This window comes from Poecilia mexicana, unplaced genomic scaffold (assembly GCF_051168715.1).
Source record: "Poecilia mexicana isolate PSO_F unplaced genomic scaffold, ASM5116871v1 scaffold_13, whole genome shotgun sequence".
In the NCBI taxonomy this organism is placed as follows: domain Eukaryota; kingdom Metazoa; phylum Chordata; class Actinopteri; order Cyprinodontiformes; family Poeciliidae; genus Poecilia; species Poecilia mexicana.
This window is the reverse complement of record NW_028263382.1, coordinates 23,603,593-23,625,906: the sequence shown is the minus strand read 5'-3', so window position 1 is coordinate 23,625,906 and position 22,314 is coordinate 23,603,593. Positions and strand designations below refer to the sequence as shown.

General features: G+C 38.2%; 1 protein-coding gene across 1 annotated transcript in view; it reads left to right on the top strand.

Moving 5' to 3' along the window:
• Positions 1–22,314, top strand: part of slco1c1 (solute carrier organic anion transporter family, member 1C1) — a 34,062-nt gene that overhangs the window by 8,505 nt on the left and 3,243 nt on the right. The window contains exons 3-12 of the mRNA XM_088011900.1: positions 5,227–5,368; positions 9,253–9,385; positions 10,551–10,666; positions 10,748–10,894; positions 11,359–11,457; positions 14,071–14,319; positions 14,458–14,622; positions 17,193–17,388; positions 18,041–18,206; positions 18,407–18,579. Coding sequence (XP_087868026.1) covers positions 5,227–5,368; positions 9,253–9,385; positions 10,551–10,666; positions 10,748–10,894; positions 11,359–11,457; positions 14,071–14,319; positions 14,458–14,622; positions 17,193–17,388; positions 18,041–18,206; positions 18,407–18,579 — 1,586 coding nt within the window. The remainder of the gene's footprint in view (positions 1–5,226; positions 5,369–9,252; positions 9,386–10,550; positions 10,667–10,747; positions 10,895–11,358; positions 11,458–14,070; positions 14,320–14,457; positions 14,623–17,192; positions 17,389–18,040; positions 18,207–18,406; positions 18,580–22,314) is intronic.

Sequence of the window (22,314 nt, the reverse complement as noted above, 5' to 3'; positions counted from 1 at the left end):
TGCATTGGAGTAATCACCATGAGGATTAGACGTCATCATAGTTTCTTTTATTAGAGAGGCAGTGAAGCCACGTGGTTTGAAACAGCGAAGGGAAAATCCTCTGGCCTCTTACAGTTGTACCCTACCACAGTAAGAACATTTCTAAGAACTGCCTGATGAAATGTGAGTGTAATGAATGTAAAGTTTTGAGTTTGGCTTCCAAACCCATTTGGTCTTAGTAAGACGAAGCCTATGATGGATAAAGCTGTTCTAATTCGTGGATGCCCTGTTGCTGCGTAACAAACAGCTCCTTACAGATCTGCCCCTTGGTCTGTTGAAATGCAGATCTTGCCTTTGTGTCCGATAGTAAAAACCATCTTCAGAAACATTATATTCTCCAGTCCCGCTGTCCTGCAACTTTGGATGCATCAGTGCTCCAACTCCACTAAATGACTGGTTAATAATCAGGCCTTTGCAAAACATGCTGGCTTGCCAAGGAAAAAACTTCAGTCATTTAGTTCAGTGTTTGGGGTTGGAGGATAGCGGCACTCTGGGACTGGAGTATCAGACGGCTGATCTACGCAGTAATGGCATGTTTTGAATAAAAGGTTACTGTATTAAATGTTTAAAAAAATCATTACATTTTATCATTTTAATCATAATAAAAAAAATATATTCAAACATGTTTTAAATGCTAACCATATTCTTGGCTGCGTATCTTTTCTGCAAGATTTACTCTATTATTCTCATCTAGCAATGATCAGCCTTTTATTCTCTATAAATTTCTCTAAAGCATAATGGCAATCTCCCAGTCTACCTCAGACTATTCCTCTTTGTCTTTTCTAACCAAGAGCTTCAAACACACTTCTCAAAAGGTAAATAAATAGGGGAAAAATGAACAGTCCTAGCAAAAGCCCTCTACAAGATCAATCCTTCTGGCAGATCTCCCCCCCCCCCGACATGAAAGTGATGTGAGACAATGGTGTTCAAGCAGCTTATCATAATACAGACTGTTGAGGCAGGACAGAGTTATTTCTTCTCAGAATTGTTTAGTTCCCCGGGTGACTGGGTGGGATATGGCACAGCTCGCTACAACTCTAATCCGGTACTCAGTATTATTCTGCGCTTTTGTTAATTCCTCCAAATGGGTTAAAAACTGTGGTGCCACAATGTCTCAGTGTGGCCTCATTTTGCATTTATTTCTTGCAAAAGACAGAAACTGAGAACTATTTTTTTCACTTTTAGATAGTGTTGTTTATCCCTTGTAGTTTGAACATTATTTTTTTTGGTTCTTTGTGATTGTTAGTTAAAAACTTTTGTTAATACCTTGTAGGTTCACAATAAAAGGAACAGGACTGAATAAATAAATTGTACCGGTGCTTAAACTGGAAAGATAATTTGGAATTATGATTTAGGAATAAATGGCTCCTTTAAATTCCCAAGAATTATTTAAATTTTACTTTGACAATTTTTTTAGTATGCAAAATTTGTGTTGACTTAGGAAGCTTTAACAGTAGTCTTGTCAAGAGTGGATCATACTGGGAGTTGTGATTCTAACGTGGACATGAAGTGTTTTACAGTGATAATCTAATCTGCTCTTGATGCCGCTGTGTCACATCTTTAATCCTTGATGATTGGTGTTTTTCACTGTGTTTGCAAAGAGCTGCCAGATGGTACAGCCCCCCAACACAAATGGCTTAGACAAATAAAATAAAATGAATTGAATTCCAAACAGTCGTCTCTATCCTTTGAGTTTTTTTTTTTTTTTTTTGAGTTTTGATGTTCCATTTTCTTTCTTTGAACTGGTTCGGGGTCTGAACTCTAGATGAGGCTGATTGGCTTGGTAGGGTGAGCACTGTCATCTCGGGTTACAGGTCACCAAAGGTTACCAGGTTAAATCCTTGTCTCTCTGGACTTTGCATGTTAACATTTGGCCGTCTCCACGCACTCAACTTACCACACGCGGTCCATAAACATGCATGTTAGGATTAGTGGTAATTACGAATTGGCCACGTTCAGCGGAAGTAGCCTGCGCAATTTGATCTATCAACCATTCTTCCTTACATTTCTAGTCATTCTCAAGTCAGACTGAACAATAGTTTTTTGTAATATTAAGTTAGATTAAAAGAAAGTGTGCCAAAAAAAAAAAAAAACAACCAGAAAAACAAAATTACTCAAAAGGCACAGAACATAGAAAAGCACTGGCAGTTCTAGGGTTTTAGGTCTCTAAAAGCACACACCACAAGTTCCACATTGGCAAAAGTGCTTTCCTAAAGTGTTAATGCAACTTTAACTTTTAACATTTTGTTCTCATTGAGATCAGAGCAAACCTTTACCACATGTTTCATGTGTCCCCTACTTTCCTTTTAGCAAACTGCAAATTGGCTTCTTTGGGCCTTTCTTTCAACAATAGCTTTCCTTTTACAACCCTTCACAACTGCCAGATTTATAGGATCCAAAGCTAACACATTAGGCTAAGAGTTAAGATTACATACAGATGGACTTTTTACATTGGGATTTTAGAGTTAAGTTGCCAAATTAAATTGCAATTCAGAATTCTCTAATATTTATTCGCAAAAACCTTGAAAAACTACATATAAATTTCATTCCACTTCACAATCATTTGTTACATTGCATTGATCTTTGTCATATTCCAATAAAACATTGTGGTTGTAAAAAAGTTTAATGCTTTTTACACTTTTTCTCAAAGTTTGATTCTTTGAAAAAGTTCAGGGAGTAAAAAGGTACAGTCTGTAAAAAAATAAAAAATCAAACAGCATTTACTTGTTTTTCCATGACCTGGCGTAGAGGATAATTCAATAACAACTCGTCTGCTGAAGCACAAAGACACACAGTGGTAAAACCATCAGTTAACTCAAGTAAACTCTTAAATACTGACTGAAAGGCCTAACTTACTGTAATGGTAAGTGCTTATGCATGCTTATGTGGGGTTGTCTTGACGCAAACCAACCGGCTAGTCTGGCTCGTCCTGTTAATTAGTTTCTTTCTCTTGTTTATTAGTTTGGAAGGACAGTAACAAAGGCCGTTTGATGCATTAGAAAAAGCAATGTCTGGCATCAAAAGGGGAAACTAATGTATATGCATGCTTGTTTGGAACTCAGCATCCCCAGGAAATGCACATGACAATGTGTAATAGCTTAAGCCCCTGAGCCAATTGTGGTGGCCAGCGTGATGTGTTTACACTGATGCGCTCTGTTCCACTTTAATCATGTAAATGAAAGCTATGTATGAGAATGTGCTAAGACCTTTTTTTTTCTTTCACAGCCTGCTAAGGTTACACGTAAAGAGTGTTGAATATATAAAAAACAAGTTGTATTCTGGGTATTTTTTTTTCCTCTTTGTAATTTATTTAATGTGGTTGCGCAACAACTAATTGCATAGTCAGCTGATTCCAGTTCAGTAGCAGCTGAAAGGGAACTGGGCTGTTAGTTTTTGTGACTTTGGAAGTAACTTTGTGAATTTAACGTGTACTTTACAGTGACGTGCTGTCTCATAAGAGAAGATCAGCTGTGTATATGGTCAGAGCATATCTATCTGTGTATAATGTGACTCTCATGTGCAGGGTTTCTCTTGGGGTGTAAATTGACTGGAATACATTGTAAGGAAAACAACCAAAGCCACCAAATGTTCCTTGGGAATGTCTATTTATTTTTTATTCCACTAACTATATTTTTTTACTTACAAAGTCTGTGGAATAATAAATCATAGTTCAAGAAATCAACAGGCCTGCTTTGAGTACAAAACAAAGAATATCACATTTTTCACGTTGCGAAAGGAAATGTGTTTCTTAATAGTTGGACTGAATATCATAAGATGCCTCAAAAAGAAACATCCATCCATTTTCTTTACATCCTTGTCCCTTAGTGGGGTTGGGAGGTGCTGGTGCCTATCTCCAGTTATTGTTCTGGGCGAGAGGTAGGGTTCACCCTGGACAGGTTGCCAGTCTGTCACAGGGCAACACAGAGACACACAACCATGCACACACACTCACACCTAGGGGCAATTTGGAGAGGCCAATTAACCTGACAGTCATGTTTTTGGACTATGGGAGGAAACCGGAGTACCTGGAGAAAACCCACAAGCTCCATGCAGAAAGACTGGGGCTGGGAATCAAACCCAGAACCTTCTTGCTGCAAGGCAACAGCTCTACTAACTGTGCCACTGTGCAGCCCAGAAAAAAAACATAAAACCTGCTAATAGTACAACCTGGTGACAAACCTGTATAATTATCGGTGACTATGTTCATTTTTAGTGTTGCTTCCATCTGTCAAAGACATATGTAAGAAAGTACATGCTAGCTTGTGACACCCCCACCTCTGCTTTTGCAAAACAAACCGTTTTTTTCATTAGGGGCTGCATTGTGGAGCAGTTGATTGCAGGCCAAGGAGAAGACCCCTTCCCCTTTTGTCCAAGCTGAAGAACAGTAAAACAAGGACCAGATTACTAATTTGATCTAAACACAGAAACTTCCTGCAGCTTTACACCGTGTTGATTATTTCACCCTATTTCACCATTTTTTACTTTTCCAGATGGTGTTGTTTTACACTTACCATTTTTTTTAATAACAAGGGAGCTGGCTGTGATTGATGATTCATACCAACCACATGCTAGGTAGGAATTAGCACATGACTTGGGGTCATTTTGCTCCTGCTTTAACAAAAAGCAGATATGTAATGTAATAATCTACTTAGTAGATTATCACAAAAATCTTTGTAATAATCTACTAATAGTCTACTTTGCAGTTTTACGAGCTACACTTAACAGAAAGAAAATGGTGTTAGGTTGGGATGAAGTGGGAAATACCACCGAGTGCTAAGTTTTATCAAACCTTAAACCCGCTTGATTGTGACCATCCAGATGAGAGTTCTGACTTCAGAGACAAATTATGCGCACTACGCAATATTCAATAAAGTCCTTAGTTTTCTATTATTACAAAGACAAAAAAATACCAATAACCTTTACATTTGGGGGTATTTAAAGTCATATTCTTTTAAAGACCATATTGAAAATAAACTGTAAACACACTTAAGTAGCCTAGACATTTGTGCCTTTAAAACAAGACTTTTTTTCCCTAATTGTTCAAAGATTATGAACTTAGTCAAAGCTGTTGCCGTTGGCATGGTGCCCAATCCACAAACTGCCACTGTTCTAATAGCAAAATCCTTTTTTTTTTTTTTGTTCTTGTAAATGTTTTCTCTTATCTCCTCCTCTCATTCTATTCTCCAGATGTTTCTGGTAGCATTGTCATTCGCCTATTTTGCCAAGGCTCTGTCGGGGAGCTACATGAAGAGCACAATAACTCAGCTGGAAAGACGCTTTGACATCCCCAGCTACCTAATAGGAGTCATTGATGGGAGCTTTGAGATAGGTGAGTGGGCCTGTCTGTCACTGGTGTTATTTTGTTGCTAGCGTTTTGTACCGCCATGTTCCAAATCTATTTTTCTTGCTGATATTTCTGCTGGAAATATGAATGGGTCATTCAGATATTTAGACCGCAGATAAAGGATTAATGAGATTTCCAAGAAAAAGACACACTGGCGTGTTTGTGCGTGGTGAGTCAGAGTCTCAAACAAGGACATGACAAAGATATCAAAGATGTCCCCAGCCATAGCCTAGAATCTGTAAGATGATTCTTTCAACGTTACTCCCTTATGTTATTAATTTAACGTCTTGCCCACACTCCCCAGTGATGCTATTTGTGGCGGACAGATCAGCTGACATTTACGAGCTTTGATCTTGACATGCAAATCACCTTCTCTCACATTTATCATTTCACTGCAGTGAGAACGTCCACTGGGGGTTTTCAGATAAACATCATATCTATTCAGGGCCAAAGCAGAGGTACAAACACATGAAAATAGATACGATTGTCTAAAATTTTGGCCTGTTTTATCATTTCGTTTGAACGTGGCACATTCGGATTATGTTTTGGTAAATGTTCAATGGCTTTCACAACAACAAGAAAAATGCCACTCAGAGATGTGATTTTGAAACTCTGTTGTAATGCGCTGACAATCCAGCTTGAACTGGACTGATCCCTCAGGAACCAGGTTATGAAAGTTTCTGAAGCTTTGAAGGCAAACTCAAGAAAAATCACATTGTTTGAAAGCGTTGCAAAGGTGGAAAAAAAAGTTGGAAATAGCAGCGTTTTTAGGGCTCTTTGTTGGTTTAGTTTTATAGGCATAAGTGTCAAGTATGAACACAAACCACACACTTAAAAATGTGCAGCTTATGCTGACATGCAATGCCTGTGCCTAGATGGAGCTTAGTTAGTGAAGGTTTAAAGTGCAAATCAAAAAGAGAGTAAAACCACAATGCAGTGCAGAACCAGACCATGCAATACAAAGCCCTTTCTGTAACCATCAAAAGAAAAATTGTGGCTCTCATTCGTCACTACATATGTGGTCATCCTTCAGAAACTACTTCAGTTTAAATTTTACAGAATTATACCAAATCTAATTATCATATTAACTTAAGTCCTAAATTTATATGTACATGTACCAAATTTTCTAAGAATCCAAGTTGACGCTAGCAAATCTTTTTTTTAAGGTTTTTTTGTGACAGTAGTGGATTTATTTGCATTGCTAATCAGGGAGTGGACATATAAAGACGGGGGAAAGAGACGAAGCAAAAGGCCTCAGTGTCCTGAATTGAACCCCTAATAGCTTGTCGAGGGCTTATGGTTTGTGTATACAAGGCTCTCGCTCTAGCTCTGCACAGCACAGCACGCCGCCCCCCGTTGATACTTGTTTGACAATTTGCCTTTTAATCTCTGGATTTAAATCAGTGCTGTAACTCAACAGTAAAAGCTAACTTAGTTTTGTTTAACCGTTCAAAACAAGACATGAAATTTCAAGTCTTGCTGAAGCAAACGCTAAACGCCGAGACAATTGTGAAGAAACCGAAGCAATCTTTCCACCAGACATGTAAACCATGTCATTGGCATTCAACGGAAAAATGTACTAGGACACAAGCATAATAAAATTGTTTTACATGCAAACTAAAAAAAAGTGTGGCAGATACTGAGTCTTGAGATTATACCATTATAAAATGTACTTATGACAAAAACATAGTTTAGAAGGTATAAAGCAGACCACTTGAAATTTGTCTTAGAAAATGTATGCTTGATCATTAGAATAACATTGAATGGTGTCTGTCTAATGACTTTTTCCTATACAAACACATTGCTCCATCTTCTTTCCCTTTATTAAGTGGAGCAATCTGATGGGAGAAGTTGTCATTTTTTTATTTTTTTGTTAATTTAAAAAAGGAAAGAAAAAAATGACATGTCTTTATATCCTTTAGAATCTGCATATCCTATTTTTGTCTTCTGTTCAAAATAAAATGAATCAGAGCACGTTATGCACTTTTGTTACAAGTCTGTGTGTAAACAGAAACAGCAACAACTTTGTGAACCCAGGGCCCATTTTCTGTTTCCTTACCCGCTCACTGCTAAAGCTATATGCGGTCTGTGGCATAGTCTTTTGCAAACCTATCCTATTTACACTTTAACATGACTGCGAGAGGTTTTATTCTGTTATTTTGTTTCTCAGAAATCATATTTAGATTATGGTGGGGAGTCAAAATCTGGGTCAAGGAAGATTAGTCATCTATCAGTGGCTCTAGCATAACAATCTAGACCTCTAGTAGCACTATAGGCATGGAAAGTGGCACTTTTTCCCCTCGACGCTCATCTGCAAAAGAAAAGGTTGATGATGGCACGTCAGATTAACTCATAGCTGAATGTGTCTATTCCCTTTACCTCCATCGCTCCGTCTCTCGTGAAAACAACTTCTCTCATGTGGCCTAGGCAACAAGCTTTTTCCATAGGACTATTGCCATGGTAACATGGAGGCAGAGCAGGGCAGTGTGAAGGGAGAAGGAAAGGAAATCTTAAGAAAGACGAGAGGTGAATCAAGCAACGAGCAAAGACCAGGAATGCTTTTGGAGACAGAGCCAAGATTCGTAATGAGACATTACAATCATGACACTAATTGCATCTGCCACACGAGCTCAAGTAACAGGTCTATTTTTTGTAGCTAGCAAAAATTGTGTGACTTTTTACATGTCATTTTTGACTTAATATTTCTCTAAATCAAATTCACACATAATTACTTATATATTCCCCAGAACTTTAAGGTTCCTAATGGCCTGAACTTCTACACACATGCATCGCTGATGGAAATGTTGTAGGAATATAATCCTGTCTAAATGGGTTGGACTCTGTGATGAAAGTTTATTTTTCTGCCTTTCTATCATTTACCACAGGGTCTTACGTGTCAGAAAACCTAGGCAGAGTGAATTTTGAAATGATAAAACTTTGATGTCTGCTTTTGATTTTCTAAAACTATTTAGAGATTTAAGACGTCACTTGTGAGAACGAGAACGTCTTCCCAAATCATCAACATACAGTTGTTGTCAGTTTGAAAAATATGCCTAACAGCCAACCTAATAAATATATTAAACATTTTAATGCCTTTGGGATGGGTATGAATGGCTGTTTGGCAAGTAAATCCACTCTCTTGTTTTACATTTATCCAGGTTTTATCTCCAGGACAAATATTTAGAGCCACTATGAAACTCCTCAGTTGTGAGCTTTTTGTTGTAGATGCCAACCTGCCTCAGTACTGGCTTCTCTGTCATTACAGTTTGAAACGTTTCCAAACAAAATAAAACTTGTTAACCGCACTATTGTGTAGAAATGTGAAGATAGACACAGATTTCTTCAAATTTGCCTATTTCTCCACTTTTTCAGTTCCCAAAAATGTTGAATTTTCATAACTACTGGTAACATACAAACACGCTCTTTTATGTCAAATCCCATGAGTTTTGATGATCTGCTCAAATAATCTGCATGACTGACACACAAAGTAAGATACAACCTGCTGCTTACAAGAATAAGGAATGGGTTTTCAGACAGGTGGAGGCAACGCTCTCAGAAAAAGTAAAAAAAAAAAAAACTCAAAGGTGCTAAAGCAACTATGAAAACGCGTGTGTTCTCTGAGTTCCTGTGGGATCGCCTCAGTGTAGCAACACGGGAACGTCCAAACATCAAAAAGGAGGTTTGAAAATACGTAGCTGAAATATTAAATTACCTGAGGGGAGCCCGATCTGTTCTTTGAACATGTGTTTGTATCTGCTGCACTGTACGTATGCGTACAGTGATCGTTTATTGTTCGCTCTTGCTGTGTTTGTGCTGTTGCCACCCAGCATGAACATTTTTAAATGGTGATACTGGTTTAATCTCCACAGGTAATCTGCTGGTGATAGCTTTCGTCAGTTACTTTGGGGCTAAGCTTCATAGACCAAAGATAATATCTTTGGGATGCTTATTGATGTCTTTTGGCACCTTCATCATTGCTCTGCCCCACTTCATCATTGGACGGTAAGTTAAAAAAACAAATGGCTTAATCTTTGTCAGATGTGAATGTAGAAATCCACAACCTTCTCACCTTGTTAATCCAGTTGTTTCTGTCATTTCCTCTTTGGCTTGTTAGTTTATAAAAGAGTGATAATCAGTTGGCAGCCAAGCTGATCAAGTGTAGCACAATATGCAAATGTACAAATATCCAAATCCGATGTGACACAAATAAAGTTTGACAGAAAACTACCAAAGGAGAACTTTCTTTTTGACATTAATACTGTGTAACTTCATTAATAATGTTAGCACTTCATTTCCATTAAAAAATGGAAATAAGCAATAAGCAATAATAAGCAATACATAATACAATTAAGCACTTCTGCTTTATTATTATTTATTATTAATTATCTTGTCTAAAATCACAAGGGAAAAGAAAAGATATCCAAACAAAACCAGAAAAAATCCAAAATTCTTAGCCATTTATGTTTGGCAGAAGCTGAAATAAATAACAAAGTCATCTTTTAATTATTGGAAAACATTTAACTTTCACGCATATTTTGTGGATTGCTTTCATTAAAAAACTTGCAGCAATGTGTGTGAAGCTCATAATGTGGGAAATATGGTAATTACAAAGTTATTCACAAGTTATGTTTAATTTATGTTTTATTTTCTATTTAACCACTGGATATGGGCATTAGCTCCCCCAGGGGCCCTGCTAGAATAAACAGGCTTTGACAAAAATTGTTGAATTAATTTCGTTCAACCAAGAAGTTAGTTTCTGAGACGTAAAATAAAATAATATAAAACAGAAAATTATTCACAAAATTTATATCATGTTAAAAAACAGGATATTAAAATTTATTTGTGGCCTTCTCAATAATTATTGAACGCATATCTATTGACAATATAGCAATCAAACCCTTAACATAAATGCTTGTTTCACTGGTATGTTGACAAATGATCTTTGAAGATGAACTCCAGGTTTTTGATGTTAGAAGGCCATCACTCTATTCTCTCTGTTGGATTAAAAGCTGGAATCCGGCTGAACCTCTCAAAAAAAAAAAAAAATGTTAATGTTATTTGCAATGATAAGAAAGATGCTGATAAAATAAATAAAAAAAAACAATACTTTAAATCTAAATCAGTCTATGAATAACTGCCCTTGACCTGCTGATATCTTTGTGCCCAGCTACGAGTTTGAAACGTCAGTAAGATGGGTGGTGAACTCGACGTACAACTCATCTCCCTGTCAAGGAGATTCACTGGGAGACCAACCTGGTTTTTCACCTCAAGTGCCAGCCACAGGTGGGTTTACAAAAAAAAAAAAAATACACACAGACAGAGCACACAAAGGCTACATTATAACTTAGATATATCTCACTCTAGGCTGCGAAGGCGAGTCCAACTTATCGATGTGGATATACGTTCTCCTGGGGAACGTCTTGCGGGGGATTGGGGAGACGCCCGTTCAGCCCCTCGGGATCTCTTACATAGATGATTTTGCTACAGAAGAGAATGCTGCACTTTACGTTGGTAAGAAAAGCTTCATTGGGACAAAACATGGTTTTTCAATGCTTTAAATGCATCAATATTTATTCCGTGGTAAGCAAAAAAAAAAAGAAAAATCCTAAAAGTGTGGCTCCTTTTAACAGTGAACAATGTTCACTTTGAAGTGCAGCGCCTTTGCTCCAAAAAAACTGCATGTTTGCAGAAAGCTTTGCCATGTGCAACAGTCTTGTTTTTGTTTTATTTCCGAGAATATGAGCAAAGCGATAAATCTCTCATTTGTTCTACGGCAGGAGATTATGCGTATTACTGAAAAAGAACAACCTGAGTCAGCAAATGTTTTCCACTCAAATTAGGATTTGACAAAAAGGGTTTAACCTTAGTGTACATGTACAGTATGCTTATATGTGTAAAAACAACATTGTCATTCAAACATTTTTATCAGTTTGGTGCAGTTATGAGGAGCTTTTCTATTTTCTCTAATGACCTAGGCTGTGTGCAGACCATCTCGGTTGTGGGGCCCGTGTTTGGATACCTGCTAGGCTCCCTTTGTGCCAAGATTTACGTGGACATTGGGTTTGTGAAGATGGGTGAGTATAAGCACTTTTTTCAGATCATCCAGAGTGTAGTAAACTTGATACAGTGCCTTTCAAAAGTATTTACATCCCTTGCCTTTTTTCACTTTTCAGCCACAAAATAGGACTTTATTTTATCTAGACATTATGTGACAGACCGACACAAAGTACATACTATGATTTTTTTTTCTTTCTTCGTTATTTTTCAAAAGAATATGAAAAGTGTTGTGTTTATTTACATTCAGCCTTTTCACTCAATACAGATTCCACTTATGCATAAATTACTGAGTATAAACAGAGCTGTTCTGTGAAGGTCTCAGAGGTTTGTCAGAAGACATTTGGTAACAATCAGACATGTCAGGGTTAAAGTTTAAATCAGGGTTAGGTTATAACAATCAACTCTCAGAGCAACATTCCATCTGAACATAAAAACAGGGATAATCATTTATTGTATCATTTATTTTTATTATGAAAAATGTCTTATAATGATCAGAATATTGATTTCTCTTAAAGATAGACTAAAGGAACAACAGTATAGTCAACATTGTTTTTACTGTTTTCTTCAATGAGGGTTTCATGGAAGCATCAATAAATTGTATCATATGGCTTAATGCAATAACAATGGATACTAGTTTAATGGTAAGAATCACACTTCTTAATTGTGCTCAGTTGCAAGCCATTTTAAATCTACTGTTTACCAATTTAACATTTGGCCATCTCATACTTATTGGGAACAAGTTTGTCATGTTGCTATTGTAGCAGCCTGCTAAAGGCTAGGCTTTTTTCTGAAGGTATGCTTTGACATGTCTTTTTAGGAGTAGCAGAATTTTTTTTTATTTTTTTTTATTAAAATGTCTGCAGAAGACCTTGTCAAAGTTAGACCCCTTGTTTGCATTGGAAAACACTTTGTAGACTGGAATAGGAAGTCAGGAATGCACGTTCCCATGTTGTTTACATGGAGCTATGAATGCTGAGAAATTATTGCCGATGTAGTTAGCATGGGTTGCATGGTAGCACTGTTGCTTTGTAGCAAGAAGGACCTGGATTCGAATCCCAGCCTGGTGTCTTTGTGAATGGAGTTCACTCTCATTCTCCATGTATGAATTTTTTCTGGCTTACTTCCACAGTCCAGAAGCATAACTGTTAAAGGAATGTATCTGTCTAAATTGGCTAAAGTAGTGTGAATATTTGTCTGTATATCATTATATGACCTTGCCTCTTGCTGGAGATAGGGACTGGTACGCCTGTAGCCCTGTGAGGATTAAAGGGTGTAGAGACAATGGAGGTCTGTATGGCTGTTGTTAGCATATCTGACCTTGTTTCATCATTACTGGCCGTCACTGGTGAGGCGAAAAAGACCCTATCATCCATCAAACCAATGCATATGGTTATCAAATCCAGCAGTGGGTGGAGTATGCACAATTCAGAACCGTGAACAGGTGTACAGAATCAATGCCAGTCAGCTGTTAAAGGAGGCTACCTGGAGGACAAAGCTCTCTGACAGGCAACAATCAAGTAGAGTGCAGTGAGGGGGCAGGAAGACAGGTGCAACAGAGGTAAGAAGAAAACCCAGCTTTTTCCGAACCCTCCTAATCCTGTAAAGGCTCTTGAATGGAATGCAGTCAGCAACAGAGACAACCTGGTCAAGTCAGTGTCAGCACTTGAAACTGTAATAAAATGTTCACAATGTGGAACAAAAGAGTAAAGCTCTACTTTATTTATCTTTTAAATTCTTTATGAAACTCTCCTGAAAACCAAAGCATAATTTGTGAACTGAGATGTTAGGAAGTCTAGAGAGTGAAGAAAAGTGTTTTCTACATAAAAAAATACAGTGATCTGAATTGAGGAAAAACAACCCTTAGGGAAAACTGAAAATGATACGAAGTTAAGTTTTCAGGATCAATATGAACTCACGTAACGCTCGGATGGAAAGATGAGTATTAAGTGCAAAGGCTTTGAAAAGCTTTTCTGACTACCAGTATAATTTAATTTAACGTAACATCCAGAATCTTTGCGGGTCTTTGTTGTAACGAGGCGATCAATGAGACGGGTTTTGTGCTTGCAAAGCATTCATTGCCAAGAGCTTAAGTTCTTTAAGTAATTTTTTGGTTAATTAAGCATCGAAGACAGAAATCTAACATAAATTTCAGCTTGAAGTCACCAACATATTGCTGTCCGTCAATCTGGGAAAGGGTGATGAGTCTTTTCCAAAGAATTTCAAATGAATCATTCTGCACTGAGAGAGAATCGTTCAAAGAGATTAATATTGGAATCTTTACTGCAAACCCAAATGAATGTTGTAAATAAGACTGAGCAAATGAAAAAAAACTATATCAAAAACTGATAGTCATACAGAAAAGGAAAACTTCCACTAGTCTTTTATACAAGTTGTTGGATTATGTTTTTGATTTAAAACAGTTTAGTTTTGTAAAAATTTTGTCATGTGTGTGAAGACGTGCAAAGGGGTTCAGAGTTCAGCAGGTTTTAGGAAGTTGTTTAAACATTTAAACACAGGACACCCTGTTGTTTAGTATTCATAACCCTGCGCAATGAGTTTCTTGAAATGTGTTAAGCTAAAATCATTTAATTCCTTTGTATGCCTTTTTACGCTGTGTTTCTCCAACATAGACTCCATCACCATTACACCAGCAGATGCCCGATGGGTGGGTGCCTGGTGGCTGGGCTACCTCATAGCTGGGGTCATAACTTTGCTCTCTGCCATCCCGTTCTGGTTTCTGCCCCGATCTCTGCCCACAGCTGGCTCTAGGGTCCGAAAGATGGGCACTCAGGAGGAAGCAAGTTTCATCAAGGACACTCCCCATCCTAAGTACAAGTATCAAGCAGAGGAACACAGCAGTTTTGTAGAAATGGCTAAAGGTGATGACGGGCAGATTGTTCTGCTTTTATTACCAACACCTGAAGATGTTAAACTTTTCCAATCAGCTGTGTTTCCCATGTTGTTGTTAATCTATCTATTTTATACTTTTGTCAATAACTAGATCTGCTTCTTCACAGACTTTATTCCAACCCTGAGAACTCTTCTTGGACACCCCGTGTATGTGATCTACTTGTGTGTGGTCGTCATCCAGCTGAACTCCCTCATCGGCATGGTCACGTACAAGCCCAAGTACATCGAGCAGCATTTCAGGCAGTCTGCCTCCAAGGCTAACTTTCTCATGGGTATGGTGTATGCACTAAAACGTTGTTAGTTGATTACAATTGGGTAAACATAACTGAGAAGGAAAGTACATCAGTTCCTTGTCAGTGATCAAACTCATCTGCTTTAAAGCTCCACCCACTCGATGCATTCTGGTCCCTGCTTGTTCCTGCTCTCACTCCCCGTGTTCTCCTGTAAGTCTTTGTTTCATCGTTTTGTCATTACATTCTCGCTGTCAACTCACCGCCTCTGTTTGTCTACATTTGGGTCCCATTGACAACCAAACATCTTAACAGAAGAAACCAGCAGACAAGAACCGGCAGATTTAATTTTCGCAGAAATTGATTATTTAGGAACAACTGATAGTCTTTACGATGACACTGTGGCCAAGCACTGTTCAGCTGACAGGCGCTTAAATGTGGCGGTTGATTGCCTTTAAGCCTTTAATGACTGGACTCCTCACTAATTCTCCTTGGGCTTTGTGGAGCTGTTGGGGGTGAGGGGTGCAACCTGGTCCGTCAGATAGACTTGGCTGAAAAATACTTCAATCCACCTCGGTTACGTCACCTGCCAATCTGCCCTGCATTGGTGTCAGCACCAGTTTCCATTCCTGCTGCTGCTTCGTCCTCCAACGCTGATGCCACCACCACAAAGACGCCTCCACTGCTTCTCCTGGGGATTTGGCTGTCGCCTCCAATCCAGGCTTCTCTGGGAAGTCAGACTGGGGCCTCCACTACTCCTCCACATCAGTTGAGCCATCAACCTTTTGAGCAACAGCTGGCACCACGCTTTACAACCTTAAAACCTGCTCTTTGCTCCTGAAAACCAGCAGCTCCAACACCCACTAGAACACCAGTTGCCTATCTGTCGGCGGTAACAGCAATTCCTCTGTCAGCAGTGGCCTCTGCATCTGCTGCAGCAAAACCAGCAGTCCCTCCTCTTGGGTACCACACTGCAGAGTTCCATCATGGGTCTTTTTCATCTCCAGAACTTCTTCTTGGATGCCCAGAGCTTCTGCGTAGGTCGTCTTCCCCAGAACCAGAGCTTCTTTGTGGGTTGCCTTGCCCACAAGACTCCTGAGCCTCGGCTTGGGTCCCAGTAAGCTGTCATTTCCAGGAATCCTCATGGGGACTTTGCTGTTATCTTTTTTTACCTCAAAGGTCTTTCAGCTGCTGGTCTCCAGAAATTCAGCTGCTCTGCTGATCTGCGGGCTCCAAGGCTTTCTGTCGCCTCAAGACTCCTGACTGCTGTTGCTGCCGCCAGACATCGAGATTCCTATTCCTATAGACCCTCTGCAGTACCAGCCATCAGGCTCCAAGTTCCTGTACAGCTGACCTCCAGAACCTCTACATCATTAATGCTGGCATCCTCAATGACCTCCACGGTTCCTGCACCTTCATAGAAATCCTCCAGACTTCAGGCTTCTTTGTAGCCTAGCAACCTTCTTTGTTGGTTTCCTCAGAACCGCATCCTTTATGTACTTCTAACTTGTCTCTACCAGAACTCCAGTTTTTGCTTATTTTCTTCTTCCCATTCTTCCAAGGCAACACCCCCTCCACAACAGGATCTTGTTTTTTTTTTTTGTTTTTTTTTTTTTTTTTGGATTTTCTAGTTTTGTTCATTAGTTTTCTGTTGCCATAGTTACTCTACCAGAATTGTACTAGCACTGTTTCCTCCTTGCTCCTTTATGCCGTTTCTTTCTCTCTCTCTCTCCCTTCCTCAGCCTTTTAGTCTGGTTTCCTCTCTCACTTGCACCTGGTTGCCAATCTGCCACCTGTTGCTTGTCAATAATCAAACTCCTCTGTTTAAAAGCTCCACTCAATTACTGCTGGATTCTTTTGGTACCTGTTTGCATCTTCTCTTGCCCACTCGGTTCTCCTGTTTTTTTGCGTTATTATGTTTCAATCAAACTCTCACCATCAACTTTGCCTCCTCAGTACTCATTCTGACTTGTTTGTAACTTCTACAGTTGTTATAAGCTCATACAGTTTGCTCAACACCAAGGACAACATGTTAAAAGTTGGTCACTAATTATAAGTGTTTTGTTGCTGTCATTTCGATGAAGGGTACGGACAAAATTTTTGGTTAAATGAAACTGATTTCGAGCCTAAATTTGTCAGAGGGATTAATTATTTTGACCTTAGCTGTGTATTGTAATTCATCCCACCAGCGGCCCTGACAGCTACACTTCCAGCTCTGTGAATACGAGAACTGCTCTGCACATGAAATGAAATACTTAATGAAGTTCAGAGAATAAAATGAAATCATCTAGGCTCATCTGGTCTCATTAAGGGAGACGACCGCGCTGCCCGAACTGGATGCATATGAAAGAGAATCAAAAATCAGTAACCACAGTTAATGACGTGAGCAGATCAAAGACGGTCTCTTTGCTCTCATGTTAAATGAAGGTATCAGAGCATAAAGTAAAAAAAAGCAGTTCAAGTTATTTTTCATGGCTGCTTGGGTCGTCATAGTTTTCTACTAAAAGTGCCCCAAAAATAAATTGCGTTCTTGTGCTGACTTCTGTCAAAAATCACAATCAATCTTATTTTGAAATGTCGCATCTGACATAATAATTGATCGTTATTTTCAGGTGTGATCAATATCCCTGCTGTGGCACTGGGGATGTTTTCTGGGGGTCTGCTGATGAAGAGGCTGAAACTGAACATCATGGGAGCAGCAAAGTTTGCTTTTTGCACCTCCTTGATTGGATATGTCCTGTCAATGTTGTTTTTCACAATGAGCTGTGAGAACGCCAAAGTAGCCGGAGTGACAGTATCATACAACAAGTAAGTCTCAATTATGTCAACGCATTCAGAATTATTAATACCCCCCCCCCCCAACCTTTCCCCCGATGAACTCACACAATATTATTATTGATATATTATTAATGTCTGGAATTGTAAAAACAAATTAAAAATGATACGGCCAAAATTAAAAGCCCTCCTCTGCTTTCTTTACTTCCAAGGTAAATCTGACAATTCATTGGAAAAATGTTAAAAACACACCTAGGCATGGAATTTACTTTCCCACCACTCCTAATTAATCAATCAGCGTTGGACTTTATATCAGAACAACAAACGTATACATCTCATTACTGAGGCTAATAATTCTGACCTTAGTTGTAGGTAAAGCATTCAAGTGAAATAGAGAACCGTGGTTCTAACAAAATCTCGTTTGTGTGGCTTGGATTTATTTAGGCAAATCAACTATGTTAAACTTCTGTTTAAATGTTTCCATTAACACTTATTAACCTATTACAGCTAGATTTAAAATACAATGGGTCATACTTTATAGAGTTAGTTCGTCAACATTGATGACATTGATGGATTAGCATCATCGGTGTCATTGATTTGGCAAGTATTAAATCTGTGTTAAAGTCTCATTTAATCATTTTTATGTTTAGTTTGTAACACTGTCTTTCTGCTCTCTGCCTTCCAGTGTGGATAGTATATCCTATGACAAAAACTCACTTTTCATGCCCTGCAACTCGGATTGCTTTTGTTCATCGAGTGAGTGGGACCCAGTCTGTGGACATAATGGCATCACATACGTCTCTCCTTGTCTGGCTGGTTGCACTACTTCTACAGGCTCGGGGAAAAACACAGTACGTTTCCTCACTTTTTATCTGGTGTTGTATGTAGAGCACCTTTACTTATCTCTATCTGCAAGTAAAATCAAAGGAACAAAACAGAAAGCTGTGCTTTGCGCGCTGTGTTCTTATTTAGCCACAGTATTGTTGAGAGTTTGCATATATGTACATGTGTTTGTCCTGCTTTATGTGCGACTGTGTGCGTGTGTCTCCAGGTCTTCTCTAACTGTAGCTGCGTCGGTGTGACTGGTAACTTTACGGCCGGAACAGGTCAGTGCCTCAACAAGGAGGACTGCGACAGGATGTTTCCGTACTTCCTAGCTCTCTCTGTCATAACCTCCTTCATCATCTCACTTGGTGGGACTCCAGGATATATGTTTCTCATCAGGTCAGCTATAAATTTATAGTCCAATGGCAAAACACATGCAATTACTGATTGTGGTGGTTACGGTTGGTTGCATGGTTGACTTGCAGTAAGAATGTTCTGGGGTTAAAGCCGATCTGGACTCCAGATATATGTGTGGGTTCTGTCTGGGTACTCTGACTTTTTCCCTATGGTCCAAATACACGACTGTTACATTACCTGGTTTTGCTAAACTGCCTTTAGGGAAGCGTGTGTGTATTCTGCCTGTTGCCCAGTGACTGCTGAAAATAAAAATGATTTATTTATTTATTATTTTTATTACTGTGCCCTGCTCGACACACCACACACAAGTGCACATGTGTGGTTATGAGCGTAATTGTGTACATAAGGTTTCCCCATAAGAAAACAGCGGATGTGCCCAATGACCTGAGGCAGAAGGAAGATCAGAGCCTCAGACATCCAGACGCCCCCTGAACACGGAGCCCCCGGTTTTTAGAATACCCAGTATTGTGGGAAACAAAACGAATCACACAATGTTAGTAGATAAATATGGAATCAGAGCAATTTGTATTTTGCAGATAGATATCTGCATGTCAAATTTCTTTTTTGTAAAAAGTACTGCTTGCAGTTAAAGTTGCTATTATATATATATATAAATTAAAGGAAATACCTTTATACAGATACTGTATACAAACAATACAGATACAATACAGATACTGATAGTTCTGTATTTTTAGAACAGAAAACATTGTACCGCTACATTTTCAGTTGTCGCACAGAAAATGTGCCATTATTTCGCTTCAAGGCTCACCTTAATCTTTTGCGGTACATTCAACAGTGATTTAATTATTTGTGTCTTACTCCATTCTATTTATTATGCACACAGAGAAACAGAGAAAAGAGATCTGGCCTTTGCCATGTCATTATGTAATAAGCAGCAAACCACAGCCACTGAGGTACTGAGCTACTTTCTGCCTGGTATCTTGTTTGACATAATCTAAATCTAATAGAATATTATTTTAATCATCCAGTCTGTACACAGTGTCCAGTAGCTGCTTCATTCGTTCAACCTTCATAACGGACTTTCAGAATCGTTCTTTCATTCACTTGCAATGCGTCTTCATGTTATTTGTCTCTTTGCACATTTAATCTATTTTTTAAATATAAACTTCTTCACTGAAGTATCTGGACTTCAGCATAAATAATAATACAAAAAATGATTCAGTCATATTTGAAATGTTGGGATAGCAATATTTTTTCTGCTCCGTTAGAATAAGAGTTTTGATTTAACATAAATGCAACTTGTATATTTTTGTTAGTTAAATATGACCAAAGCCTAGGTTGCCCTCCGCAGAGAAACAGTGACTCCGTCTAGTGTTGGGGTTTCGTTGTCTGAAGAGGGAAAGCCCCTACCCAACTAACTCCCTACTTTGAGAGGTTAACATCTGACCCTCTCTCCAGCCGGCAGGTTCTGAGATTACTAGTACTGTTGCCAAGTTTTACCCTGATCTGAATCTGTAAAAAAAAATCTATGTTGCTGATTTATTGAGGGAGACTCTACTGGCTTTTGGCTGCCTACATCTGCGCGTTTCACCGCTCCACCCATGAATTAGTCAGACTGAGTGTCCCTGCAGTTAACTAGCATTCACAGATTAGACCCATTAATGTTCGTTCTCCCTCTATTTCACAGCGTGGTCTTGACTGTGAGCCAGGTATGATTTACTGATTTGTACACAGCACCAGGGGTGTTATTTTGCTAAGTTTGCGCAAAAGTCTTCCTTTAAAAACGTCACAATTTTTATTATTTATTTATTTATTTTTACCACATACAGATGTGTTTTAATGGTTAACTCTCTTACCGGACTCACATCTGTTTAGCTGCCTCTGTGCCAGCTCTCTCTTCCTTTACCTCAGTGCTTGTTGTCTCCAAAGCTGAACATAATCTCTACTACATCACTATCGTCTACATTTGTTACACGTCATTCTGTCACACATTGCATAGTACCCTCCTTCAAAGTTATTCTCAAAAATCACAACTCATTTCATTTAATATGTAAACATCACGTCTGATTTTCTGTAAAAGAAAACGGGAATCATTATCAGCTGAACTATTTGTAATCAAAATCATACATAATCACTGTTGTAAGAGAAAACAGACAATGTTCAAACATGCCTTTTGTCTTTGGGCTTGCATTATTATTCAAAGTGTTGTGTTTAACTTTTTAATCCTAAAAATAAAGGATAGTCTCACCTATTTTGATGGATGATATAAATTATTCAAATTAATTAACTTATGAAGACTGAGGTGAGTTATGACCTACCCCTCATCATTAATGTGTCAGATGGTCATCGCATATATGGACTAGTTTATCAAGTTAATTTAATTAGCAATATTTTTCATTCTATCAACATCAAAGCAGCAGGGTGAAGGTTGTAGGGCAATTTTGTTTTTGAAAAATAAAATGACAAAGTGTTTCTTTTCATGTGGGTTTTAAAAAGGTTTATATTTGCCTTATTTAATCACTCAGTAAAGACTCAAATAGGTTTAATGTTTTTTTTGTGTTTTTTTTTTACACAAAACCATCAAGAACATCAACAAATGACAAATTCTAGCTGACATGACTACCACAATGATATAAACACATCTATAGAAACACAGCAGTATGTTCAAGTTTAAAAACACATTATTATTATTATTATTATTATTATTTATTATTAAGAGAACTGAATTGTGAAAAGCTACTATAGAGTAAATTGCCAAAGATTGGGGAAGAAACGCCATCAGTTTTGAGATAAATTCATACAATCTGCAGATAATTCTAAAATATAAATGATTTTTCTTTAGCGCATTGCTACTATTAGTAGCTTTTGGCAATTAAAAATATAGGAAATGGTCATAAAATAGTAACATCTTAATGGGAGAGCTGGTTCTGTATTGTAGAAGTTGTGTTGTACCCAACGTTGTTCAGTCCTCAACCCTAAAGAAAAAAAAGTGAATATTTTAACTGTATGATTGTCAGGACACTCTTGTTAGAGAGATCTTTGATCTCGGGTAATTTTTTTTTTGTTTAAATAAAGGCTGAAGAATGGAAAAGCAGTGAAACTGAGTAGAATGACACTGAAACCAACATTGAGCAGGAAATTCAACAGACTTGAGCACCTCCATGTGGCCTAGAACTGGTCTTGGAGTCCTTTGCAGAAACTCTCTTTAATTTCTCTACACACATCCTTGATTTCTTTCGTACTGTGTATTTTGTTAGCACACATCAAGTAAGCCGTTAAATCTTCTGCTTTTATTGAGATGCTAACACCTGTTGGGGGCAAATGATTTCAGCCTTAATCCTATTCCCAGGTTTTGACACGTTGCCTTTTCACTTTAGCTTTACTTTTTTTTTTTTTTTTTTACTTTTTTTTTAAATGACACAACGGTCCCTGTTGTGTCATTTTTGCAAACTTGATGTTGAACTCGCGTCATTTTTAGAACCTGATAAAGGCCAGATCATATATTTGTTCTAATATCTCAATACCTGAAAGGAAATGGGTGTGTGTTTTATTTTTAACCGGTCGTGACTTCATCTTTGACTTAAGATTTTTAAATATATAATGTTTGCATTGTTCATTTGTAATTATTGCCAATCTGGACACATGTTATGAAGTCTTATACACCATGTAGCCTCTGCTGGCTTACTCCCAACTATTAAAGAAAAAAAAATGCCATAAGACTCTAATTTTTTAACCAGGCGTCACATGGCAATGTCT